The sequence below is a fragment of the Saccopteryx leptura genome, chromosome 1 (assembly GCF_036850995.1).
Source record: "Saccopteryx leptura isolate mSacLep1 chromosome 1, mSacLep1_pri_phased_curated, whole genome shotgun sequence".
Lineage (NCBI taxonomy): Eukaryota > Metazoa > Chordata > Mammalia > Chiroptera > Emballonuridae > Saccopteryx > Saccopteryx leptura.
Window position 1 is genome coordinate 80,394,374 of NC_089503.1, and position 23,042 is coordinate 80,417,415.

At 40.9% G+C, this 23,042-nt stretch overlaps 2 protein-coding genes across 4 annotated transcripts in view; one reads left to right on the top strand and one right to left on the bottom strand.

Moving 5' to 3' along the window:
* Positions 1–551: 551 nt before the first annotated feature.
* Positions 552–15,181, bottom strand: CWC15 (CWC15 spliceosome associated protein homolog). 2 transcript variants are annotated; one of them, XM_066370944.1, is made up of 7 exons: positions 15,042–15,181; positions 13,674–13,812; positions 12,603–12,715; positions 11,668–11,756; positions 9,974–10,087; positions 4,649–4,767; positions 552–1,410 (listed from the first exon to the last, which is right to left on the bottom strand). In XM_066370944.1, the coding sequence occupies exons 2-7, from the start codon at positions 13,802–13,804 to the stop codon at positions 1,281–1,283; spliced, it is 696 nt and encodes a 231-aa protein (XP_066227041.1). In that variant the 5' UTR covers positions 13,805–13,812; positions 15,042–15,181; the 3' UTR covers positions 552–1,280. The 2 variants fall into 2 exon arrangements, with proteins under 2 accessions (XP_066227041.1, XP_066227050.1); XM_066370953.1 differs by having other exon boundaries at positions 15,035–15,136.
* The window catches only part of KDM4D (lysine demethylase 4D), a 32,002-nt gene continuing 24,038 nt past the window's right edge, over positions 15,079–23,042 (top strand). The window contains exons 1-3 of one of the 2 annotated variants that reach the window (XM_066370934.1): positions 15,079–15,214; positions 15,376–15,621; positions 17,153–17,246. The gene's annotated coding sequence lies outside the window, so the exon portion shown is untranslated. Of the gene's footprint in view, positions 15,215–15,286; positions 15,622–17,152; positions 17,247–23,042 lie in introns of those variants that run through there. The other variant, XM_066370924.1, reaches the window with a different exon arrangement.

A 23,042-nucleotide genomic window follows, 5' to 3' on the forward strand; every position in this document is an offset into this window, starting at 1 on the left:
AGCAAAGATGGCCCGGGCGCTGGGGATGGCTCCTTGGCCTCTGTCCCAGGCACTAGAGTGGCTCTGGTCTCAACAGAGCGACGCCCCAGAGGGGCAGAGCATCGCCCCCTGGTGGGCAGAGCCTCGCCCCTGGTGGGCGTGCTGGGTGGATCCCGGTCGGGCGCATGCGGGAGTCTGTCTGACTGTCTCTCCCCGTTTCCAGCTTCAGAAAAATACAAAAAAATAAATAAATAAATAAATAAAAAATTTTTTGAGTTAATAGCTCAGATGGGAAATAAATTGTAGAGCATGAATACGTCCAGACCTGGCTCCATTTCCAGCGCCACTGACTCGGCTACACCCGCGTCCAAGCTCCCCACTGGGAGTGCTGGAGAAGAGGGGAAGGTCCTAGAATGGGTCTGTCTGTAAAAAGCTCAATTTTTTGGTCCCAAAATTCCTATCAAAGTGACACCCTTAAAATTACAGCCCAGGTTTTAGGAAAAAACTTCCATTTCCCACCTGTATGGAGACATTCCCACATACACATCCTCCAAGATAACAAACAAGTAAAATCTTGTTTCCAAAGGTTTTATTACATATATTGTAAATGTTAAAACTTTCTTAGGCTTTGTATCTAATGTACGTCAGAGTGTAACTCATCTCATTCAGGAGAAACAGGCAGTCGGGTGCTGAGAACACAAGCGAGTGCACATGCTTCCAGGCAAGCTTCAGCAGCTCTTGTCTTAGGCCAAGAAAGGGGCCTCTGCAGACCAGTTCCCTGCTCTCTCAGGAAGCAAGCGGGGTGCTTCCTGGCTGAGGACACATTTCCACAGCATCTGTGGTCTACAATGCAATCCCTTTAACCTTTCATCAGACTATTCAAAAATACAGAGAAGATATCATGAATTAACTGACTTTAAGTCAGTGCTACAGAAGTGAGGAGAAAAAATTAATGCACAAAGAAACATAATACACAAAAGAAAATATGCAATGTTTTATAAGCTGCATACATATGCACAAAAATGCTGGGGGACAGATACGGTTAGATTAAAAACATTTACTATAAGCAGATTACCTTCCCCATATTAAAAAAAAACATACTGGAAACTGGATTAACCCAATTCCCAAGTCCTTAACAAACAGGGTATCAATCAAGGAAAAGATATGTTGCACCTTAAAATTAGGAAAGCCTATTCTTAACTTAAATAGGGGGAAAGAGAAAACATAAAACAAATTAACCAAAATAAAGTCAGAATGATTGTTTATATTTTACAGTCTCTAATTAAGCACATAAAACTGTACTATTTAATATATTTCTCCATGAACTTTTTGTGAAATTCAGACCGCAGAGTATCATTGACAAATCTTTTGTCTTTCTTCTGATCATCTACACCTTTTGCACAGTTTTTGAAAACAACATCATCATCCCACCTGAAGGAAAAAAAGGAAATCTAGTGTTTTTATAATGCTTGTATCAGGAGACAAACACCATGTAAATTGCAAAGCTTAGTCATTACACAGAAAGATGCTCAGCAGGTATATAGAGGCAGCAATTATACCAAAAAGAATAAAGTAATTCTGAATAAGGTATAATCTTGCTTTAAAATAGCATAAAGGGCAATTCCTATTTAGAACATTATCCAGTATAAGAAACTTCGATTAATTCAGAAAGCAGAAATACATACATTTTAACTGCATAAATATTGAAAATTTTCAGGTCAGAAACAGAGGCAGTACTTGGTACCTGCCTGGGCAGCACAGACAGCTCATAACTGACCAATTTACTGTAGTTCAGATTATGTAGTTTAAGGACTTTATCTACTCTTTCATCAGCTAACATTTGGTAATCGTCGCTGAACTATTTACATTCTACGACAAAAGAAGACAGGCCTGGCCTATAACAATTAAGGCACATGTACTGGAGCACAGCTGCACTAATCGGGACAGAAACAGCATCTGCAGAGCCTAGGGCAGGCCTGTGGTTGGATTCCCTGGGCTGGGTTTCACAAGGCACAAGCATAAACACACCCAGGGATGGGCTATAAACCACATTTTACAGAAAATCAAGACTGTAATTTTAAATACCATCACAAACCCATCATGTAACATATATACTTTCACAAATACACATGAAACGAAAGCCCATGTAACATGTGTGTGTGTGCCCATGTATGTGTGCCAGGAGAAACTGCACATAGAAAGTAAGCAAAGAACGTGGTCATCTTTGGGAGTGTCAGTAAAGTCACTATCGTGCAGGACAGTTAAGTAAAAAGCTAAGCAGAGCCAGTTCAAATGTGACCTGCATATTAAGACACATCCCAATCTCCAAACAATTCCATTCGCATCCAAACAGGACAGAAGAACAAATTATATAGTTTAATATTAGTATAATCAATGTAGTTTTTTTCTTCACCCATTCTCTCAGATTACTCCCAAAGGCGTTTAGCCCCTCCTTCTCACCACCAACACTGCTCTTCCATCATGTATCAAATGCGACAGCCACTTCATGGTGCTCATTTTAGTTACCCTGTCATCAGTATTTGACCTAATCACTGTTCTCCTCTCAAAAGCAAGATTTTTTGCTTGGCTTCCAACATACCCCCCCCCCCCCCCCCATCTCTTTTAATGAGATTGGATGCTCCTGGATGCTCCTTCTCAGCCTATTTTTTTTTTTCCTTCAAAATTCATTCAGTCAATACTTATTGAGTACCTAGTATGTACTGGGCACCTAGTATGTTCCAGGTATTGATACCTAATCAGCTATCTAACCTCTAAACATTATCCCAGGATCAGTTCTCGGACTTCTCTCTAGCTGTACTTATCCCATCTAGTCTTCATGGCTTTAGATAAAAAAAATTTTTTTTTTTAATTCAGTGAGAGGACAGGAGGCAGAGACAGGCTCCCGTATGTGCCCTGACCATGATCCACCCAGCAAGCCCACTAGGTGGAGATGCTCTGCCCATTTGGGGCATTGCTCTGTTACTCAGCAACCAAGCTCTTCTTAGTGCCCGAAGCAGAGGTGATGGAGTCATTCTCAGTGCCCAGGGCCAACTTGCTCCAATTGGGTCATGGTTGCAGGAGGAGGGGGGAGAGGGAAGGAGGGAGACAGAGCAAGAGGGGGAAGGGTGGAGAAGTAGTCACTTCTCCTGTATGCCCTGCCCAAGAATCCAACCCGGGACATCCACAAGCCAGGCTGATGCTCTACGACTGAGCCAACAGGCCAGGGCCAATAGAAAACTTCTTTAAGTCGATAGCTCCCAAATTCATTACCTCCAGCCTGGATTAAGTCCAGAACCATTTATCAAGCTACCTACTCAACATTTCCACACAGATTTTTGTAACATTCCAAACTTCACGTCTTGTATCTGCTGCCTCCCCTACCACAACCTTTGTTTATATTCTTCCCCATCTTGATTCTTTTAATTGTTCAGTTCAAATACCTTAGAATCTGGACTCTGATAAAATGCCACTCGCTAGCTAATTCCCTTCTTTGACTATGCTGCTGCCATTGTAAGAAGTCGAGTTTTTACTATGAATGAGTTGGGAAGCCACTGGATGGCTTAAACCAGGAGACTGTGATCTTTCATTTTAAAGGCCAACACTGCTGTTAAGAAAACTGAGGTGGGTCTGGACAGTGGTGAGCGTGCAAGACGACCGGTTAGGGGCCCTGAGCCACTCTGGATGGAGGTGGTAGCAGCAGAGGTGGTGAGAAATATTAGGTCTAGTTTAAAAGTTAAGCCTACTGGCTTCCTTGATCACCTTACACAAAATACCAACCAACTTCCCTCCCGCTCAGTACTTCCTATAAGCTGTTCAGTTTATTTTCCTATGTATCATGATCTGAAGTACTACATTCAGTATTTGTTTGTACTCTCTCCCCGTTCAGCCCTCTACTCCACCCCTCCACACACACACACACACACACACACACACTGCACAGAAAAGAGCGTGGCGGGCCTAAAACTGCCACCCTTAGAAGGCCTGCTTGCAAGGCTAGCAACTGGGTTGGTGTGTGGAAACCTAGACTCCAGGAATCTTCTATCACTGCGCTTAGACTGTCTGTACAAAACAATGTGGTTTATGCTGAACACCTATGTCTCTTCTGGAAGTCTGAATTTTGGTATGTGCTAGGCAGGGGTTACCGCGATGACTAGCCGGCAACAAAAACACTGGGCACTGAGTCTCTAATGGGCCTCCCTGGGCAGAAACGTTGCACACGTGTCACTGTGTTTTCGTTGCTAGGGGAACGGTCGTGCTCTGTGTGACCCCTCATGGAAGGGACAGAGAGTAAAGAAGCATGCACCTGGACCCTTGATGTCTTGTCATGTCTACAACTACATGCTGCCCCGAGTCCTTCTCGTGAGTCTCTGAATGTGAAGGGTGGTCTTGGGGCCCCTTGACACATACACCTAAAATGTCAACTTAGTAGGGTCAAAGCCTCAGCGCACTGCTCCGCCTCTAATGCTTAGAACAATTATCTGGTACACGGCTAGCTACTGTAAATATCTACTGAACAGGAATTATTTCCTTCCCTTATCCCTCTTCCACTATCCCAAAATCTGACAGGGAGAGTATCAGTGGAAAGTGGGAGGTAGAAGCCTTACATAATACAGTTTGCTATGAAACTTATAATCCGTGTATTTATTTCAAACTCATTATTGTATCGTACCTTCTTTTAACTTTGAAGTTGGCCTGAGGCTGGGATGGGCCAGTGAGATTAAGGAGAGGGTTTCCACTCAGAATGTTTTCCATTCGAATCCTTTCTTCTTCAGCTTTTTGTTCTTGTTCCTGAGAATGACAGGGGAAGGTTTACATCCACTTATACTAACTCCAGGGTCAATCTTCTTTATTATTTTAAAAGACTGTTAGCAATAAGCATTAAGGTAGTATTGTTTTTCAAGACATACCAGAAAAGTCTTATTTCAAAATAAGATAATTTGACATTATAATAAATATTTCACATATGCCAACATACATTCATTAGTCTCTTCTGACTGAAATACTTCAAATGCATACTTTAAACTATTTTTTGTGAATGAGACAGAGAGAGTGACAGATAGGGACAGACAGGAAGGGAGAGAGATGAGAAGCATCAAGTATTTGTTCTGGCATCTTAGTTATTCATTGATTACTTTCTCATATGTGCCTTGACCAGGGGGCTCCAGCAGACCAAGTAACCCCTTGGTCTCAAGCTGGTGAGCCTTGCTCAAACCAGAAGAGCCAAGCTCAAACTGGCAACCTCAGAGTTTCAAATCTGGGTCCTCCTTGTCCCAGTCTGATGCTCTATTCACTGTGCCACTGCCTGGTCAGGCAAACTATTTTATTTCTTAAAGTATATACATAAATGCTTATTGTAAGAGGATACACCAATAAACATTCTAATAATTTAAGAACATATTAAACATCAAAAAGATGTTTAGTGCCCTGGCATGTTGGCTCAGTGGTAGAGCGTCGGCCCAGCATATGGATGTCCCTGGTTGGATTCCCAGCCAGGGCACACAGGAACAGCACCCATCTGCTTCTCCACCCTTCCCTCTCTCCTTTCTCGCTCTCTCTCTCCTCCCCTCCAACAGTCAGGCTTCAATGGAGCAAAGCTGGTCCGTATGCTGAGGATGGCTCCATGGCCTCTACCTCAGGCACTAGAATGGCTCTGGTTGCAGCATAACAACGCCCAGATGGCCAAGCATTGCCCCCTGGTGGGCATGCCAGGTGGATCCCAGTCAGGTGCATGTGGGAATCTGTCTGTGTCTCCCCCCGCCCCCAGCTTCTCCCTTTGGAAAAATAAAAAAAAACAAAAAATAAGATGTTTAACAAACAATTTTTAAAGAAGGGCTATACATAACTGATTATAAATACTTTTTATTTTTAATTATTAACAATGTAAACTTGAATCTCTAGGATTGGTGACTAGTAATTATCAACCAAGTACTTCCTAAAATTTAATAAGGCTATTAAATTATATTGTTAACATGCATTTCTACCAATTTACCTGAAGTTTATCCATTTTGTTCCTATGGTTTATATCTTTCTTTTTTTTTTTTTTAATTTTTCTTAAGTGAGAAGCAGGGAGGCAGAGACAGACTTCTGCATGCGCCCAGATCAGGATCCACCCAGCAAACCCTCTAAGGGGCAATGCTCTGCCCATCTGGGGCTGTTGCTCCATTACTCAGCGAATGAGCTATTTTAGCACCTGAGGCGAGGCCATGGAGCCATCCTCAGTGCCCGGGGGGCCAACTTCAGGACCAACTTGCTCCAACACAGGGAAGAGAGAGATAAGAGAGTGAGAAAAGAGGGAAGGGAGGGGTAGAAAAGCAAATGGTCGTTTCTTGTGTGTGCCAAGACTGAGACCCAAACCCAGGGTATCCACATGCTGGGCCGACGCTCTACCATTGAGCCAACCAGCCAGGGCGGTTACTTTCTATTTTTATACCTTTCATATTGTAAGTTACAAGCCTTTTTTTCACTTTCATTTTAGCACTGACCTCTTTAAGTTCAAATCCCTGTCAGTTTCATTCTTAGAATTAGGAACATACAATGTCTAAAATCCTCAACTAAACCTCTAGATCTATATGATTCCATGTATCTTAAACCAGTGGTCCCCAACCTTTTTTGGGCCATGGACCAGTTTAATGTCAGAAAATATTTTCACGGACCGGCCTTTAGGGTGGGACGGATAAATGTATCATGTGACCGAGACAAGCATCAAGAGTGAGTCTTAGACAGATGTAACAGAGGGAATCTGGTCATTTTTTAAAAATAAAACATCGTTCAGACTAAAATATAAATAAAACGGAAATAATGTAAGTTATTTATTCTTTCTCTGCGGACCAGTACCAAATGGCCCACAGACCGGTACCGGTCCGTGACTCAGGGGTTGGGGACCACTGTCTTAAACCAAAGATAAATCCCACTTTGCTGTGTCTTGTGGATGATAGAAATGGATGACTTAACAGATCAAGGAAAGAGACTTTCTGCAAGTCCATTTAAAATAAATCTACGGGTGCACTCTCCCTCCTTGGAGCATGCCTACACTTTCCCTTCCCCTTCCCTCTCTTCTTCCCCCATTGGTGTCATCTCCTAAACCCTGGGGGTCCTCACGAGACTTGCAATGGCAGTGGCAGCTGTCCCAGGCTAACCCCTGAACCCGTCTCCGAGGCCTCTTTCTCTGACTTCCCGGTGTAGGCTCATTTCTTCCCCATAAGATTTCTCGACAGGCAAGGAAGCCCACAGACTCTCCACTGCTGCTTCTTCTAGTCTAGGCCCTTCCTTGTTTCCCTGTCCCCAGCTTTAATAAACATACCCTCAGAATCATCTGGTCTCGTGTTGTGAATTTTTTCCTGCATAAAGTCAAGAATCCACAACACTACCAGCTGGCCCTAAGCTGACCTGGAGGGCCAGGTCCCTAAACAAAAAATTTTTAAAAAAAGTAAAATAAATCTACATTAAACCACTTGGAAAAATAACCCGATTTTTAATACAGGCTAATAATACTTCATTTTAACATCCAGATGTAAACACTTAACTTTTTTGTTCTGAGGCCATAAAACTAGAAGGTGAGGCCCTGGCCGGTTGGCTCAGCGGTAGAGCGTCGGCCTAGCGTGCGGAGGACCCGGGTTCGATTCCCGGCCAGGGCACACAGGAGAAGCGCCCATTTGCTTCTCCACCCCTCCGCCGCGCTTTCCTCTCTGTCTCTCTCTTCCCCTCCCGCAGCCAAGGCTCCACTGGAGCAAAGATGGCCCGGGCGCTGGGGATGGCTCTGTGGCCTCTGCCTCAGGCGCTAGAGTGGCTCTGGTCGCAACATGGCGACGCCCAGGATGGGCAGAGCATCGCCCCCTGGTGGGCAGAGCGTCGGGTGGGTGCCGGGTGGATCCCGGTCAGGCGCATGCGGGAGTCTGTCTGACTGTCTCTCCCTGTTTCCAGCTTCAGAAAAATTAAAAAAAAAAAAAAAAAACAAAACTAGAAGGTGAGCAAATGCAATTTTCAGATGAAAAAGATAATTTAGGCCATTGCTCAGACCTTTAAGAAGGTCAGGAATAGCTATCATAGAGTAATAACAGATATACAGTTTATTGAAAGCTATTTATTTTTAACAATTATATTGATGCTGAAATTTAAGACATTTCTGAGATGCTAGAAAACTAAGAGCTCAAGTATACAACGTATCAAACTTTCTTGGAACACAGCCCCATTTACTTATAGATGTACTGTCCATGGCTGCGGGTGCTACAACAGCAGAGCTGAGTGGTTGTGACAAGAGCAGTGTGGCCGACAATAAATATTTAATATCTGGCCCTTTCCAGAAAGTTTCCCAGCCCCTGACATAGGCAGACTGGTTTAAAATGTTATTTTGGGTCATTCAAAAATCAACCACTAAGAAAGCTAGGGCAACAGAGACAAAAGAATTAAAAACTGTCATTCAACCCCAACAAGCACCAACACATTTCTGTACAGAGATTAGATGAACCTCACAAAATTAAAGATCTAAAATGTTTATCCTCCCTAAAGGTTAACCAATGCATTTAAATTGCTTCTCTTTATGTATTCAGATCTGTTACATAAACCAAAAGAATTTGGAATAGAGCAAGTGCCCTCTACTGGTGTACACGTGTAATAGGAATATTCTTAAATTCTTTGATTTCTACAATTAGATACAAAACTTACAGGCTATTATAGAGGTTATGCTATCCTATGCCAAACTTTGATCAGAGCTGAATATTTAAATACTTCTCTTTTTTCAGTCTAAATTCTAGCAGTCTTCAAAGCCTATCTCAAATTCAACCTCTTTTCTGAGTTCTGCCCTGACCCTCTGACCCACACGAAATCCACCCCGCTAGATTCAAAGCAACAACTGACGTCAGCCTTTTTCTCTAAGTCTTCTTTTTTTTAAATAGGAACAATTCTTGGCTCAAATGAAATCTTACAAAGACTCCATAAAAAAGCTGCTCTATTCTGGTTGAAAGTGGAGGCTGGTATCTCTAACTTGAATATCTCACATTGTATTAAATTCAACATGTTCCAAAGAGAACTCATCATCTCTTTCCTCTCCACCTAACTGTACCCATCCTTCTGTTAGTATATGGCACCAACATCTACCCAGAGCATGGGGGTCATCTTTACTGGGACCCCTGATCAGCTACTTTATCTGATCAAGTCTACCCCCTCAATAGCTCTATCAGCATCTGTTTGTTTACTTTTCAATTCCAACTCCTCTATTGTGCATGATTCTCTTGCCTGCACGTGAGGATTACTAAAAGGCCTCCTACACCAGTTCTTTCCAGTGTACCTGCCATACGTCTGCCACAGTATCTTTCTAAACCGCATATCCAATCTCACCAATTTCCTGTAGAGACTAGCTTTTCACATCCTCAGAACAGAGTCCAAACTCCTTTAGCACTGGTTTACCAACCTCTAATGCTTCTGATCTGCTCTTGCCTCCCTAGTTTCACCTCATTTTTATTACTAGGGTCCTTTTAATGCTTATAGCCAACTTTGTATTAGATAACACTTTTCTCCAATTATGTAAATTCAGAGACTGTGGGGACTCAGATAAATTAGCTAGATTGCCTAGGTCAGAGAAAATCTATAAATATTAACGACTGCTCCAACAAGTGCCTGGAAAGAAGGCTGAGGCAGGCAGTGAGGAGAGACAGAGAATGACCTCATTATATCCATGAGTTCTGTGCAGGCCATGGCTAAAGCCTAATCATTCTTTATTCTTTTGACACTTGATAGACATTAACTAAATGTCTATTGAGCAAACAAACTAAATGGATAAAGAGCAACTTGATAAATGTTACATTATAAAGCATGTCTGAACTATCTGGAAAGAATTTATAACATAACCAAGAGAATTAAAATATCACAAAAATACCAAATTTATAGATCTACAAGTGCTGGACACGGCAGGGACAATTTCTAGTATATTACTTGAATTAGAAATCCTTCTATTTTAGTTTTTGCAAGAAGATGTAAATATTTAACACTGTGATTTCACCTTCCTGGCCTGCTCTTCAGCTCTTTCTTTTTTAATTTTTTCTAGTTCTGCAAGAAGAGCTGCAGTATCATCGTCATCACTCTCTTCTTCAAAATCTTCATCTTCATCTTCCTCCTAAAAAAGAATAGAAGTAGCCAGATTAGAGAGAAAATTCATAATACTCACTTTTCCCCCATAAAAATTGCACTTATTAGATCTTAGGAGATTTAATTTTTCTAGTGGGAAAAATACATGCACCTAAATATGATTAAAATTAACCAACCAAAAAAATAAAACCCCACAAATAACTCATGAATACTTATTAAAATGTCAACTCTGATGTTTCAGAAATTATAACAAACACTATAACAAAGAACCTTTCAAATTTCCAAAGGGGAATTTAGATACGAGACTATTTCAAAACTAGACAAGGATCACTCTACACTATTACGCAGTACAACTGTACAGAGTGCATCATCCTAAGAACCTTTCAAAATAGCTTTACACAGCTCAAAACAACTTAAAGCTAGGAAGTAGGCATAATCAAAAGTATAAAAAGGGTGCTGGCCCTGGCAGGTTGGCTCAGCGGTAGAGCGTCGGCCTAGCGTGTGGAGGACCCGGGTTCGATTTCCGGCCAGGGCACACAGGAGAGGCGTCCATTTGCTTCTCCACCCCTCCGCCGCGCTTTCCTCTCTGTCTCTCTCTTCCCCTCCCGCAGCCAAGGCTCCATTGGAGCAAGGATGGCCCGGGCGCTGGGGATGGCTCTGTGGCCTCTGCCCCAGGCGCTAGAGTGGCTCTGGTCGCAACATGGCGACGCCCAGGATGGACAGAGCATCGCCCCCTGGTGGGTAGAGCATCGCCCCTGGTGGGCGTGCCGGGTGGATCCCGGTCGGGCGCATGCGGGAGTCTGTCTGACTGTCTCTCCCTGTTTCCAGCTTCAGAAAAATGAAAAGAAAAAAAATAAAATAAAATAAAAAAATAAAAAGGGTGCTAAAGTCTAAGAAGAAACCAATTTCAAATGAATAATTATTCAGATTCACTGAGTTCTCTATCTCTAATTACTGAATTATTTCATTCAATCTGGATACTCTAGAATTAATTACTGAATAGGTGCTTAATTAGATGATACTCATAAAAGGTCACTCAGATTTTTTCCCTGTATGTATAAAACCACAAATTCATTATAGGCTGTGGATCCCATTAAATTTTAGTATTAACTAAAGCATTAATCCTCACAAACCTTCCACTTAGATCACTTCCCGCCCTAAGCAGAGGAAGCCATTAAGTGCAGTGCACACCTGGAGGGGTATCACTGCTGTCTAATAATGTCAGAGGCTGCTGGGCTCAGTCTAGGGCTGTTACTGGTCGAGAGCCCAGTCTGAAGAGTGCCTTCTGGAGGTCTGTAACATGGCAGCCCAAACTCTGTGGTTTATTACAGGGAATTATTTTTTTAGGTAAGCATATTCTCCTTAGATCACTTCCTCATTTAGTTCTCTAGAGATCAAACTTATTCTTGAAATCTGATTAACCAAACAATAGCACTTTTTGTTTTAAAATCAACTATAAAGTTTAAAAAATCAACTATAAAGCTTATCATTTGGTTAACAGTTAGTAAAGACAAATACAGCGCACTTCTTAAAGCCAAAAGAATAAAAAATGCTACAAATAACATGCTATAAATTACTACGGAGATGAAAGGAGAAAACAAAACAGACATCGGTTAGAGGGTCATCGGCGTCAAGGTTGGCGGCAGGGATCTGGTCTAACCGAGGCTTCTTGGACACTGACGAGGAGGTTGTATGTTCTGGGGAAAAACAACATCATTTAGCTTACTGAAACAAATATTGCATTTCTTTTAACACTTTAGGAACCTGTGGGCACAAAGAACTTAAGAGTATAATTATCATGACAAGAGATCAAAACCACAATGCCTGGCAAATAAGTAAACCCTTGGTAATAAATATTTGCTGAGTAAATTAATGAAAGTATTAATTTTTAATATGGGAATTGTAGCCTCTCTCAGGAAATTTAGAGAATAGTTCACATAAACTGGAAATATATTCCCCTAGATGCCTTCAAATAGCCAGAGACAAGAATAGGAGGACTTCCTACTCAGAAACTAGGGGCTTCATAAAGGTCTAGCTCTTATAATCAAAAACTCCTTGGCCTCAACTGAAACAATGGCTGCTAAATAGCCCCAGGTCATCCTGTTCCTTCTAATATAGAGCCACAAAAAGATGAAACTGGAATCAACATTATCATCTCTAAACTAATCTAACCTAGTCTAGTCTAATCTAATCCTATCATATCATATTATACATATTTAGCAAAGTGGTGCAGCTCACGCCAGTGGATAGAGCATCAACCTGGGACACTGAGGTCCCAGGTTCGAAACCCTGAGATCACTAGCATAAACAAGGGGTCACTGGCTGGGTTGGAGCCCCCCAGTCAAGGCATATATGAGAAAGCAATCAATGAACAACTAAAGTGCTGCATCTCACCTCTCTCCTTTCCTGTTTTTCTGTCTCTCTCGCTCAAATAAACAAATAAATAAGTAAAAACAAAAATAGTAATCTGTTCCAATTACCAAGTGAAAAAAAAAACAACTGTCAGCACTTCTGAGAGTCAATGCCTGGGACAGTGCTGGTACCTCGAGTTGGACGATCTCGGTTTTTCTCTCTTGCAGCAGCTCTCTCCCTCTCTTCCAGCTCTCTTCTGAAGTCACGGTTCCGAACCTCTTCAGGGGCATCCTGAGTGGTCTGCCTACAGTGTAAACAAACCAGGGCAAAAATATTTCTAAAAACACATACCACATACCCACACACACATGTTGCCTGCCTGTGGTGGCATAGTGGATTGAGCGTTGACGTGGAACGCTGAGGTTGCTGGTTCAAAACTCCGGGCTTGCCTGGTCAACGCACATACAGGAAGCAACTATCAGTTGTTACTTCCCTTTCCCCCTGCCCTTTCTCTCTCTCTCTCTCTCTCTCTCTTCTTTCTCTAAAAAAATCAATAAAATCTTAAAACAAAAACAACTAAACACACAAAACATGGCTGTAGCAATAGAAGATAATTCACAAAAAGCTCCTGTCTCTCAAGCACAAAAGAAGAAACTGGACAAGATAATTAGCCTAACTTGAAGATTACTAACAGGCATCCTTGTGATATTTCCAATATTTCATGAACTCCCAAATGAATCTCATAGATTCCCATGATAAGGTTGCACAGAAAAACGAAAATGTCTTCATATTCGTAGGTCAACTTGGGGCACGTTACAGTAACACTTTTATTCTCATATTGATAAGCGTTGATAGCGCATTGTCTCTCTGAAGCAATGCATTATTCTTCTGTCCACATATGGACATTCTCAGTTAAAGGAATTTTTGCTTAATAAATATCTGGTAGATTTTCACAATTAGAGGATAATTTTTTTAAATTTTATTTATTGATTTGAGGGAGCAAGGAGAGAAATACTGACTTGTTGGTCCACTTATTTATTTATGCATTCATTGGTTGATTCTTGTGTGTGCCCTAACTGGAGCCTGAGCCCACAACCCTGGCATATTGGGTCAATGCTCTAACCAACCAAGCTTCCAGGCAGGGCAGAGCATAATTTTAGTATTACATATTTTATTGCACTCTACCCATATAAAAATAAATAACTGAAGTGATATAGAGTTGGTCTTGCTTTGTGAACAAGAAAAAACGAAGTCTTCGTTACCTATATTTTATCTTTGTATGAGATGGTAGGTCTCTACTTGAATACTGCTTTGAGAGTTGGCTCAAATCACCTTCTCCTTTTCCTCTGCCACCTCTTGCAGGTTCAAAAGTTGGCCGAGCTGCTGTTGTCATCTTTTATGCTTTGAAGAAAAGTAGTATCAAGTTATTTCACACAACAAATGTTCTGTTCTTAAAGTATTAATATCCATCCTTACAACATAATTTCCATACCTCCAAACTTAATTAAATAACCTCAAACAAAAGTTCTCAAGACGACCAATAATGAGGCACAGGGTGTACAAGGAATATGGCTTCTTAGGTAACATCTATCTAGTACAAAAATTCCGCAACGAAGATTTGGAGTTTGTGTTCCTGTTCTCCTACTGGCTCTATGGCCTTGGGCAAGTCACCTAGCCTAGCTTAAGTCTTTGTCATCTGTGGAGTGGAGACATTCCTCCCAGAGTTACAGTATTATGAAATAGGACAAGGCAAAGTCCTATACAATGCTGCCACAACCAAATTTCAAAAATTCTCAGCTCCACCTTACTCCCCCAGACTCCCTAAGGTTCGCATTTTATCAAAACCTCACACAACAGAAAATGGGGTAGTAACTACAAAAAGAGTTTAAAAATCACAAAAACATATATTTTAAACGCAATTACTGAATGGCCTATAAAAAAGTGTTACTTGTGCAAATTTCTGCAGCCTTTTGTTGATCCTACTGTCTCTTACAACATAACATACATCAGATATATTGCAGGTCATAATTTAAGCAATGCTCAAAAGACAGGAACCGCATCCTCAAAGGATGCTGACAGAATCAGGGACCCCTTACTTATGTTACGTTTGATTATGGAAAAGCCAAAAATAACATCTCATAGAATTGACTCCTAAACCGCCGTTAATCCCAGAAAGCAAGTGTAGTATGCGGAGGATGTTAGGGGAACTGGCATAAGTCTCCAGATTTCCAAAAAAAGGGAAAGGGATGTAGCCAAGCAGACGAACCAGGGTTTCCTGCCGCTGGGGGCGCTGCCGCCTCCCACACACCCCTGGATAGTTATCATTACCGTCTCCCGAGTGTTCGCCTTCGGGATGTCACCAGGAACTGGCTGACCCTTGGCCTTGCAGACTCGGCAGGGGCGGGGAGGCCCGGACCCTGCTTAACACTATCTGCGATGCTGCCTTCGCGCTGCGCTCGCCGCGGCGCCAGGAACTCGAGACGCGCCCACGGCGCCCGGCTCCGCCACCCGCCCGCCACTCTGGGGCTCGCTCCACACGCGCGCGGCTCTCCGCCGGCCACTCGGAGCCCAACCGCCTCTTCTCGCCCCATTCGGATGCGAAGACAAACTGCTATCCCCTCACCACTCACGTCGGCCGAGGTCCAGTTGGGCAGCCTGCGGAGATCACACTGACACCATATCGACCCTTGACTCCCAGAATCCTCTGCACCCGGGGAGCCAAAACCCAAGACCCGGAAGCAAACCCCAGGCCCTTTCGCCGCACTTCAGAGGCGGAGGCAGCGACCAATCCGCAGAAACCGAGGTGGAAGTCGATGTGACGACAATGAGGGGCGGGGCCGAAACGGCCCAGGGGGCGGGCGTTTGAAATCAGTGCCTTAGAGCTGATTCTAAACATCATTTTATACCTTCAAGAACCAATTACTTAATGTCTCTTCCGTCTTTTCCTTCCCGACCCCCTCCCAGACTCCTTCATTCCGGTACTGCGTGGACGGAAAGCCCCGGGTAGCCGACACCACGTCCCCGGCTAGCGAGAGAGAGCGTAGAAAAGGATTACACCAAACTGTTTAAATCCAACGGCTCCTGCTGCTTTTCTCCTGACCTAGACCCAGCCAGCCTAGAGAGCTGGGCTACGGAAAAACTAGTATTTTCATTTAATTGGATATGAAGAAAGAACCAATATGTACGGGGGCAACCACGATCTTTATAAAGGTACCATTCCTGCAAAAATATTAGTCTTCAAAGCAAAGGTTGTATTCGTATTGTTTATTAAAATTTTTATTAAAAAGAAAACAAACAAGTTCTAGCGGGAGGGGAGATGTCACTGTTAAGATTCATTCATTTATGAGTTGACGTGGAGCGTTGAGAAAGATGGGCCCAACCGCCGGGAGCACGAGCTGCGGTTCCTGTAAGATGGCTCCTCGTGCGGAGGTGAAGTTTCAATGGGACCGCGGACGGGAGACTAACCGTCCGTTCCTCCCCGTCCCCTCCGTCCCCCCAGACGCTCCGGCAGCAGGGACCTTTTTACTTAGATGATCTTGCTATTTTATTACATAGCCCTTGGCTAGAGTAGATGTTCAATAAATTATTTGTTAAACAAAATGAAGATTCAGCTCTCTCAAGTTTCTTATTTAAAGAGATTATAAAATGGAATATTAAAATGCTTTTACCACCAGAACTTTTTCTTTGAAACATAAATTTGGGAGGGGGGGGGAGTAGAAGAGAGCCCTCCATACGGTTCAAGATGTAAATAATGATTTTTCTTACTGAAGATGTTTCTCCTCCCCTTACACATCTCAGTCAAGGACAACACCATCATACTAGTCCCTCAGAACGAAACCTTAAGGCTCCTACTTAAATTTCATTCCCTCTTCACTTCCAGTTCCTTCACAAGTCTTGCCAAGTCAACTTTCTAAATAGACCCTACATTTTCTTTCACTGTCACTACCCTCGTAGTCCAAGCCACTATCATTTTCCACCTCGATTGTAACTGCTTCCAAATGGGTCTTCCTGCTTCCACTTTTTCCTACATTTAATTTTGCAAGTAGTGTTATCTCCTGCATAAAAACCCACTGCAATTAAAGTTCTTAATATGGCCTGGCCTGCCTGTCTCCCTGACTTCACTTAAAAGCAGTCACTCTTACACACTAAGTTCTAGCCACAGCCAACTGGGCATTTCTGTTTTACAAGCAAGGAAAGATTCCTTTACACTAGATTTTCCCTGCTGCCTGTGCCCCACAATAACTACTACTATGCTTCAAGTCTCAATTCAAATGTCACTTCAGTGAGGTTGTCCCTGGCATCTGTATTGGCATCCCAAGTCTTCCAACACACCTATAGCATCACATCACCCTGTTTTATATTACATGTTTCATATTTATAGCACTAAACCTATCTGAATTTATTCATTATCTGTTTATTGCCTTGTTTCTTGTCTGAGAGGTAGCATAGCAAAGTCACTAAGAGAAAAAGGGCTATAGCCTGACTTGCTTCTAAATTCCAGTTCTGCCCTTTCCTTGCTGTGTAGCCTTAGGCAAGCTATTTTCCCTTTCCGTGCCCTCAGCTTCCTCATGTATAAAATGGGAATAATTCTAGTCTGTACTTCATAATGTTATAAGGATTAGTGAATTAATACTTGTAAAGTGCTTAAAGCTGTCTCAGAAAACAGTACTTGTTAAATAAATGTTAGCTATTACTATAATTAATATTATTTTTATTATTATTGTCTATTTTCCTGTATTAGAACATAAGTTCCAGGAAAGCAGGAACCTTGTCTCTCTTGTTCACTGGTGTATCCTCTGCATATAGAACAGTGCCTGGCACATAATAGGTGCTGAGTAAGTATTTAATGAATGAGTGAATGATTGATGATGCACTATGAAGTGGAGGAATGAAGTAACAATGTCAGGGTGGTAACTCAATTATAGAAAATGCCTTGGTTTTTATGTTCCAGCTGCCCTTATAAGCCCTGAGCCAATCATACTGATTATTTTAACTGCTGGCCTACTACCTCAATCTTTTCATCATCAACCATAGTTAAATAACTATTCCTGTAATTTCATTAACATCAACATATCATACATTATAATCAGTCTATAAAATTAAGAGCTTTGACTTAAATGTTCTGAAAGTATTAATAAGAAAAAGAAACTAAACATTTTTTTACTTAAGTGATTTTAAAGTACTAATAAAAAAAATGAAATGATACAGCCTTTGGAAGTATTAGAAAATGAAAAGTACGTTTACTAAATATTTAAAATTCACTCTATCAGTTACCTTTGCTGGCTAAAAATCATATATCAATATAACCTTTGAAGAATTCTCATTCTAAACCAATTACCACAGAAATCTTTTTGGGTCCTTAATTTTGCCTACCAGTCCCCTTATATTCTCCTAATTGTTTATTTTTCCTCATTTTAGGCTATAGGCCTCCCTGGTGTTGCTTGAGCATAGCTCCTGCCTCAGGGCCTTTGCATTAGCTATTTCCTTGGCCAAGAATCCTCTTCAAGTCTTTGTTCAAACGAAGTCAGCCAGCCATGACAGCCCTATTTAAAGTTGTAGTCCTCCCGCTTTGTCCTGTAACATACTGCACCCCTCATCACCCTATTCTACTCTACTTTTCTTTTTTACATAGCACATATTATTTTCCTTGATCTTATATAATTTAGTTGTTTCCTTTTTTCTCCACCTAGCTTATGCAAAATATAAATTCTGCAAGGGCAGGGATCTTTCTTTTGCCAGCGATGTAGGCCATGCACCTAAACAATGCCTGGCATCCATAGGTGTTGTCCGAGTGTGTGAAAAACTGAATGAATGAATGAATGAATGGGTGAATGAATTTTAACAGGAAAAAAAGTCATATTTTGATCTAAAAAGTATTGCTTAATCTTTCTAGATTTTAAAGGAGAAAAAAGTAATTTATACTTTGCTAGTCTGAAATGTAGATTTGAAATAAAGATATACCAAGATCCAGAAAGATGGTATCTATTTAGAAAAGAATCTCTAAATGAAGTTTCTTATTCAATCAGTCCCTCCCCCCCATCCACTCACACCTCAATTTAACCCAGCCTCCCTCTTCCAGTTGAATCACTTTCCCCAATCGTAGTATGTTCCCTCATTTACAAAATCATCAGCCCACAAAATGTGAAAATTTTGCTTGGCAATGTTTCTTTGAGACTTTTACTAACAAATGGAGGAAAAACCCAAGGCCACAAGTCATAGATCACATTTTAATTTGAACAAATATAAAGAATGGTATCAGTTTAAATTTTTTAATCTGAAAATGACCGATTTTCTAATATAGAAGGATTGTGCTATAATCTGTCTTGATAAGTGAAAAAAGTAGCTTATTTTCTACTAACAAAATCCTGATTTTAAATGAAGATGTTTTGGGGCCTAGAGAGTTGATTTCCTGGAGATAGCCTCGAAATGAAATTTGGTGATGTTCCAGACTAGATTACTGGCTAATAGTATAATTTAACCACCTCTTGCCTAATCTGAGCACATGGCTACCTCACTAGCTGGCCAGTCCATTATCTAAGACAATTAAAAACAAACAGTTACAACTGAAGAACTAAAATAGAAAATAAAGGGTTAGAAAAAGATATTCCAGGCAAAGTCTAAATAACAAAAAAATTTATGTAGTAATATTCTCGAAAGTATTCTTTAAATAAATAGCATTAACAAGGACATTAATGGGGGCATCTGATTGCATCACAAAGAAAAATCCACTAGGAAAATATTACAATCATGAACATGTATGAACTGTGTAACCACACAGTCTGGAAATATATGAAGCAAAAATGATTAAAAGGAAAACACAAATCTTCAATTATGGTGTGAATTTTTAACACAAACTTCTCTCAGATTGACAGATCAATAACAACATTGATGAATTGTGTTCATACGTACTATACTTATTGCATTTATATTTGTATTTATATATTGTAGTTATATATGTATATAAAATTATTCAACCAAAATAAGAGATACATATTCTTTTTAATAAACATTGAACATTTACAAATATAATAAAAATATAAAGCCATCAAATAAATTTCAATAAATGCCTATGTAATCATTTCTAAATGATAATGTTTATAGTCTTGCCAAACTTTGAACTTTATATAAATATTTAAAATGAATCATATTATATATGTACTTTTGTATTTTGCGTTTTGTCCTACTTTGTTTATGTGTAGTTGTGGTATACTATGTAGAATTTCACTGTATAAAAATACATGGTATAATGTATTTTAATAATTATGTTTCTAGTATGGGGATATTACAGATAATGCCACTGAGCGTTCTTGTTAATGTGCCGAGATGCAATGTGTACATTTCATATATATATATATAAGAGTTCTCCTGGTTTCATATTCTCATCATACTTGATATTGTCCAACTTTTCAATTTTAGCTCATCTGGTAGGTTTACTAGTGATATCTCATTAAGGTCTTAATTTGCATTTATTTGATTATCACGTTTCATATGTTTCTTGTCCATTTGGATTTATTCCTTTGTGAGATGTCTTTCTATTGAATTGTCTTTTTCTTCATTGGTTTCTATAAGTTTTTAATACTTTGGCACCAGTTCTCTGTTTTATTTGTGCTACATACATACGTTTTCTACTTCTTGGTTTTTCTTTTTGGTATATTTTCATATATAAAGATCTTTAATATAAGAATAGTTCAATTTGTCAGTATTGTCCTTTTTGCTTAATGTTATTTCTTGATTAAGAAACTTTTTCTGGCCCTGGCCAGTTGGCTCTGGTAAAGCATCAGCCCAGCCTATAGATACCTGGGTTTGATTCCTAGTCAGGACACACAGGAGAAATGACCATTTGCTTCTCCACCCATCGCCCTCCCCTCTCTCCCTCTCCCTCTCCCTCTCCCTCTCCCTCTCCCTCTCCCTCTCCCTCTCCCTCTCCCTCTCCCTCTCCCTCTCCCTCTCCCTCTCCCTCTCCCTCTCCCTCTCCCTCTCCCTCTCCCTCTCCCTCTCCCTCTCCCTCTCCCTCTCCCTCTCCCTCTCCCTCTCCCTCTCCCTCTCCCTCTCCCTCTCCCTCTCCCTCTCCCTCTCCCTCTCCCTCTCCCTCTCCCTCTCCCTCTCCCTCTCCCTCTCCCTCTCCCTCTCCCTCTCCCTCTCCCTCTCCCTCTCCCTCTCCCTCTCCCTCTCCCTCTCCCTCTCCCTCTCCCTCTCCCTCTCCCTCTCCCTCTCCCTCTCCCTCTCCCTCTCCCTCTCCCTCTCCCTCTCCCTCTCCCTCTCCCTCTCCCTCTCCCTCCCACAGCTATGGCTTGATTGGTTCCATTGAGTTGGCCTCAGGCTCTGAGGATGGCTCCATGGTCTCTGCCTCAGACGCTAAAAAAATGGCTCAGTTGCTGACCAACCGAACAACAGCCCTAGAGGAGCAGAGCATTGGCCCCTAATAGGCTTGCTGGGTGGATCCCAGTCAGGACACATGCAGAAGTCTGTCTCTCTGCCTCCCCTCCTTTCACTAAAATTTTTTTTTTTTACTAAAATTAAAAAAAAAAGAAAAAGTTTTTCTTTTACCTGACCAGGCTGTGGCACAATGGATAGAGCATTGGCCTGGGACACTGAGGACCCAAGTTCAAAATCCTGAGGTCGCTGGCTTGAGCTTGGGCTCATCTGGCTTAAGCATAGGCTCACCAGGTTGAGTGCAGGGTCATGGGCTTGAGCGTGGAATCATAGACATGACCCCATGGTCGCTGGTTTGAGCCCAAAGGTAGTTGGCTTGAAGCCCAAGGTTTCTGACTTGAGCCCAAGGTCACTGGCTTGAGCAAGGGGTCACTGGCTCGGCTGGAGCCTCCTGATCAAGGCACGTATGAGAAAGCAATCTGAATAATTAAGGTGCCTCAACTATGAATTGATGATTCTCCTCTCTCTCTCTTCCTGTCCGTCCCCGTCTCTCTTTCTTTCTCTCACTAAAAAAAAAAAAAAGTTTTCCTTTCTTAAGAAATTTATTTTAAAAAAAATTTGTATTGAAGTTATTGTAAATTTTTCCTTACTTTGAGGTTATGTTGATATTCTCAGATACTATCTTCTGAAGATTTTATATGTAGTTATGCCTTTCACAGTTCCACTATGAATTCATTTTTGTTCAAAGTGTAATAGAGGGGTGTCTTGAAATCTGGTAAAGCAAGTCTTCTTACCTGTCTCTCTTTTATGAATGCTTTGCTATTGGCCCTTTGCACTTCAGTATGAAATGTAAAGTGTGATGTGCTACAAAAATACTTTTGAGATTTTTATTGGGATAACGTTGGATCTATAGATCAATTCAAGAAAAATTGACACAATATAGAGTCTTAAATCTATTAACAGTTTCTATCTTTCCATTTATTTAGGTCTTTCTTAATTGCCTCTAAGTAATTTTTTTTTTTTTTTTTTTGCCTCTAAGTAAATTTATATTATTGTCTTCACAGAAGTCTTGCAAATTTTTGTTACCATTAATCTTAGGTGCTACTTAATTTTCAGTGCCATTATAAATGGCATGTTTCTTAAATATTGATTGTTGCTGGTACATATAAATAAATTGTTTTTTATATATTACTATTTTAAATTCAGAGACCTTGCTAAATTCTCTTATTCGTTAGAATAGTTTATTCATAGATCTTCTGGAATTTTCACATATACAATCATAGCTATGAATAATGACAACTTTGTTTCTTCCTATCCATTATTCTTCTTTCTCTTCCCTTTTCTGCCTTGCCTTCGTATGTTGGATACAACATCCAGGACCACGTTGAATAAAAGAGGTGATCACAGGCATCCCTGTCTTTTTCCTGATCTGAAAGGGAAAGCTTTTAACTTTTCACTATTTAAGTATGATGTTTACTGAAAGTTTTGTATAGAAGCGCTTTATTCAATTAAAAATATCCTACAATCTTAAGGATGCTAAGTGGATGATGAATTTTGTCAAACACTTCTGCATTTAATGAGATTCTCTTTTAACCTCTTAGCATGTTATGATATTAATTTATTTGATAAATATCACCTAACCTTTAATCCCTGGAATAAACCAATCTTGATCATGATAAATATACTGGAGAAATCAGTTTACTTAGAGTCTATTTAGGACTTTTTATGTTCATAAATGAGATTGACCTATTAGTTTCCTTTCTCATAGTATGCTTTTTTTTTTTTTTTAGTATTTTCAGTACTGTTTTGTTTTTTTTACAGAGACAGAGCAAGAGTCAGAGAGAGGGATAGATAGGGACAGACAGACAGGAACGGAGAGAGATGAGAAGCATCAATCATCAGTTTTTTGTTGCGACACCTTAGTTGTTCATTGACTGCTTTCTCATATGTGCCTTGACTGTGGGCCTTCAGCAGACCAAGTAACCCCTTGCTCAAGTCAGCAACCTTGGGTCCAAGCTAGTGAGCTTTTTGCTCACATCAGATGAGCCCGGGCTCATGTCGGTGACCTTGGGGTCTCAAACCTGGGTCTTCTGCATTCCAGTCTGACACTCTATCCACTGCGCCACCACCTGGTCAGGCTAGTATGTTTTTTGAAGACTTGTATCATAAGGTTTGTATCATGAAATACGTGGAAAATGTTCTTTATTTTTCTGTTCTCTGGAAAAATTTGTCTAAGATTGGAATTAAATTTGCTGGTA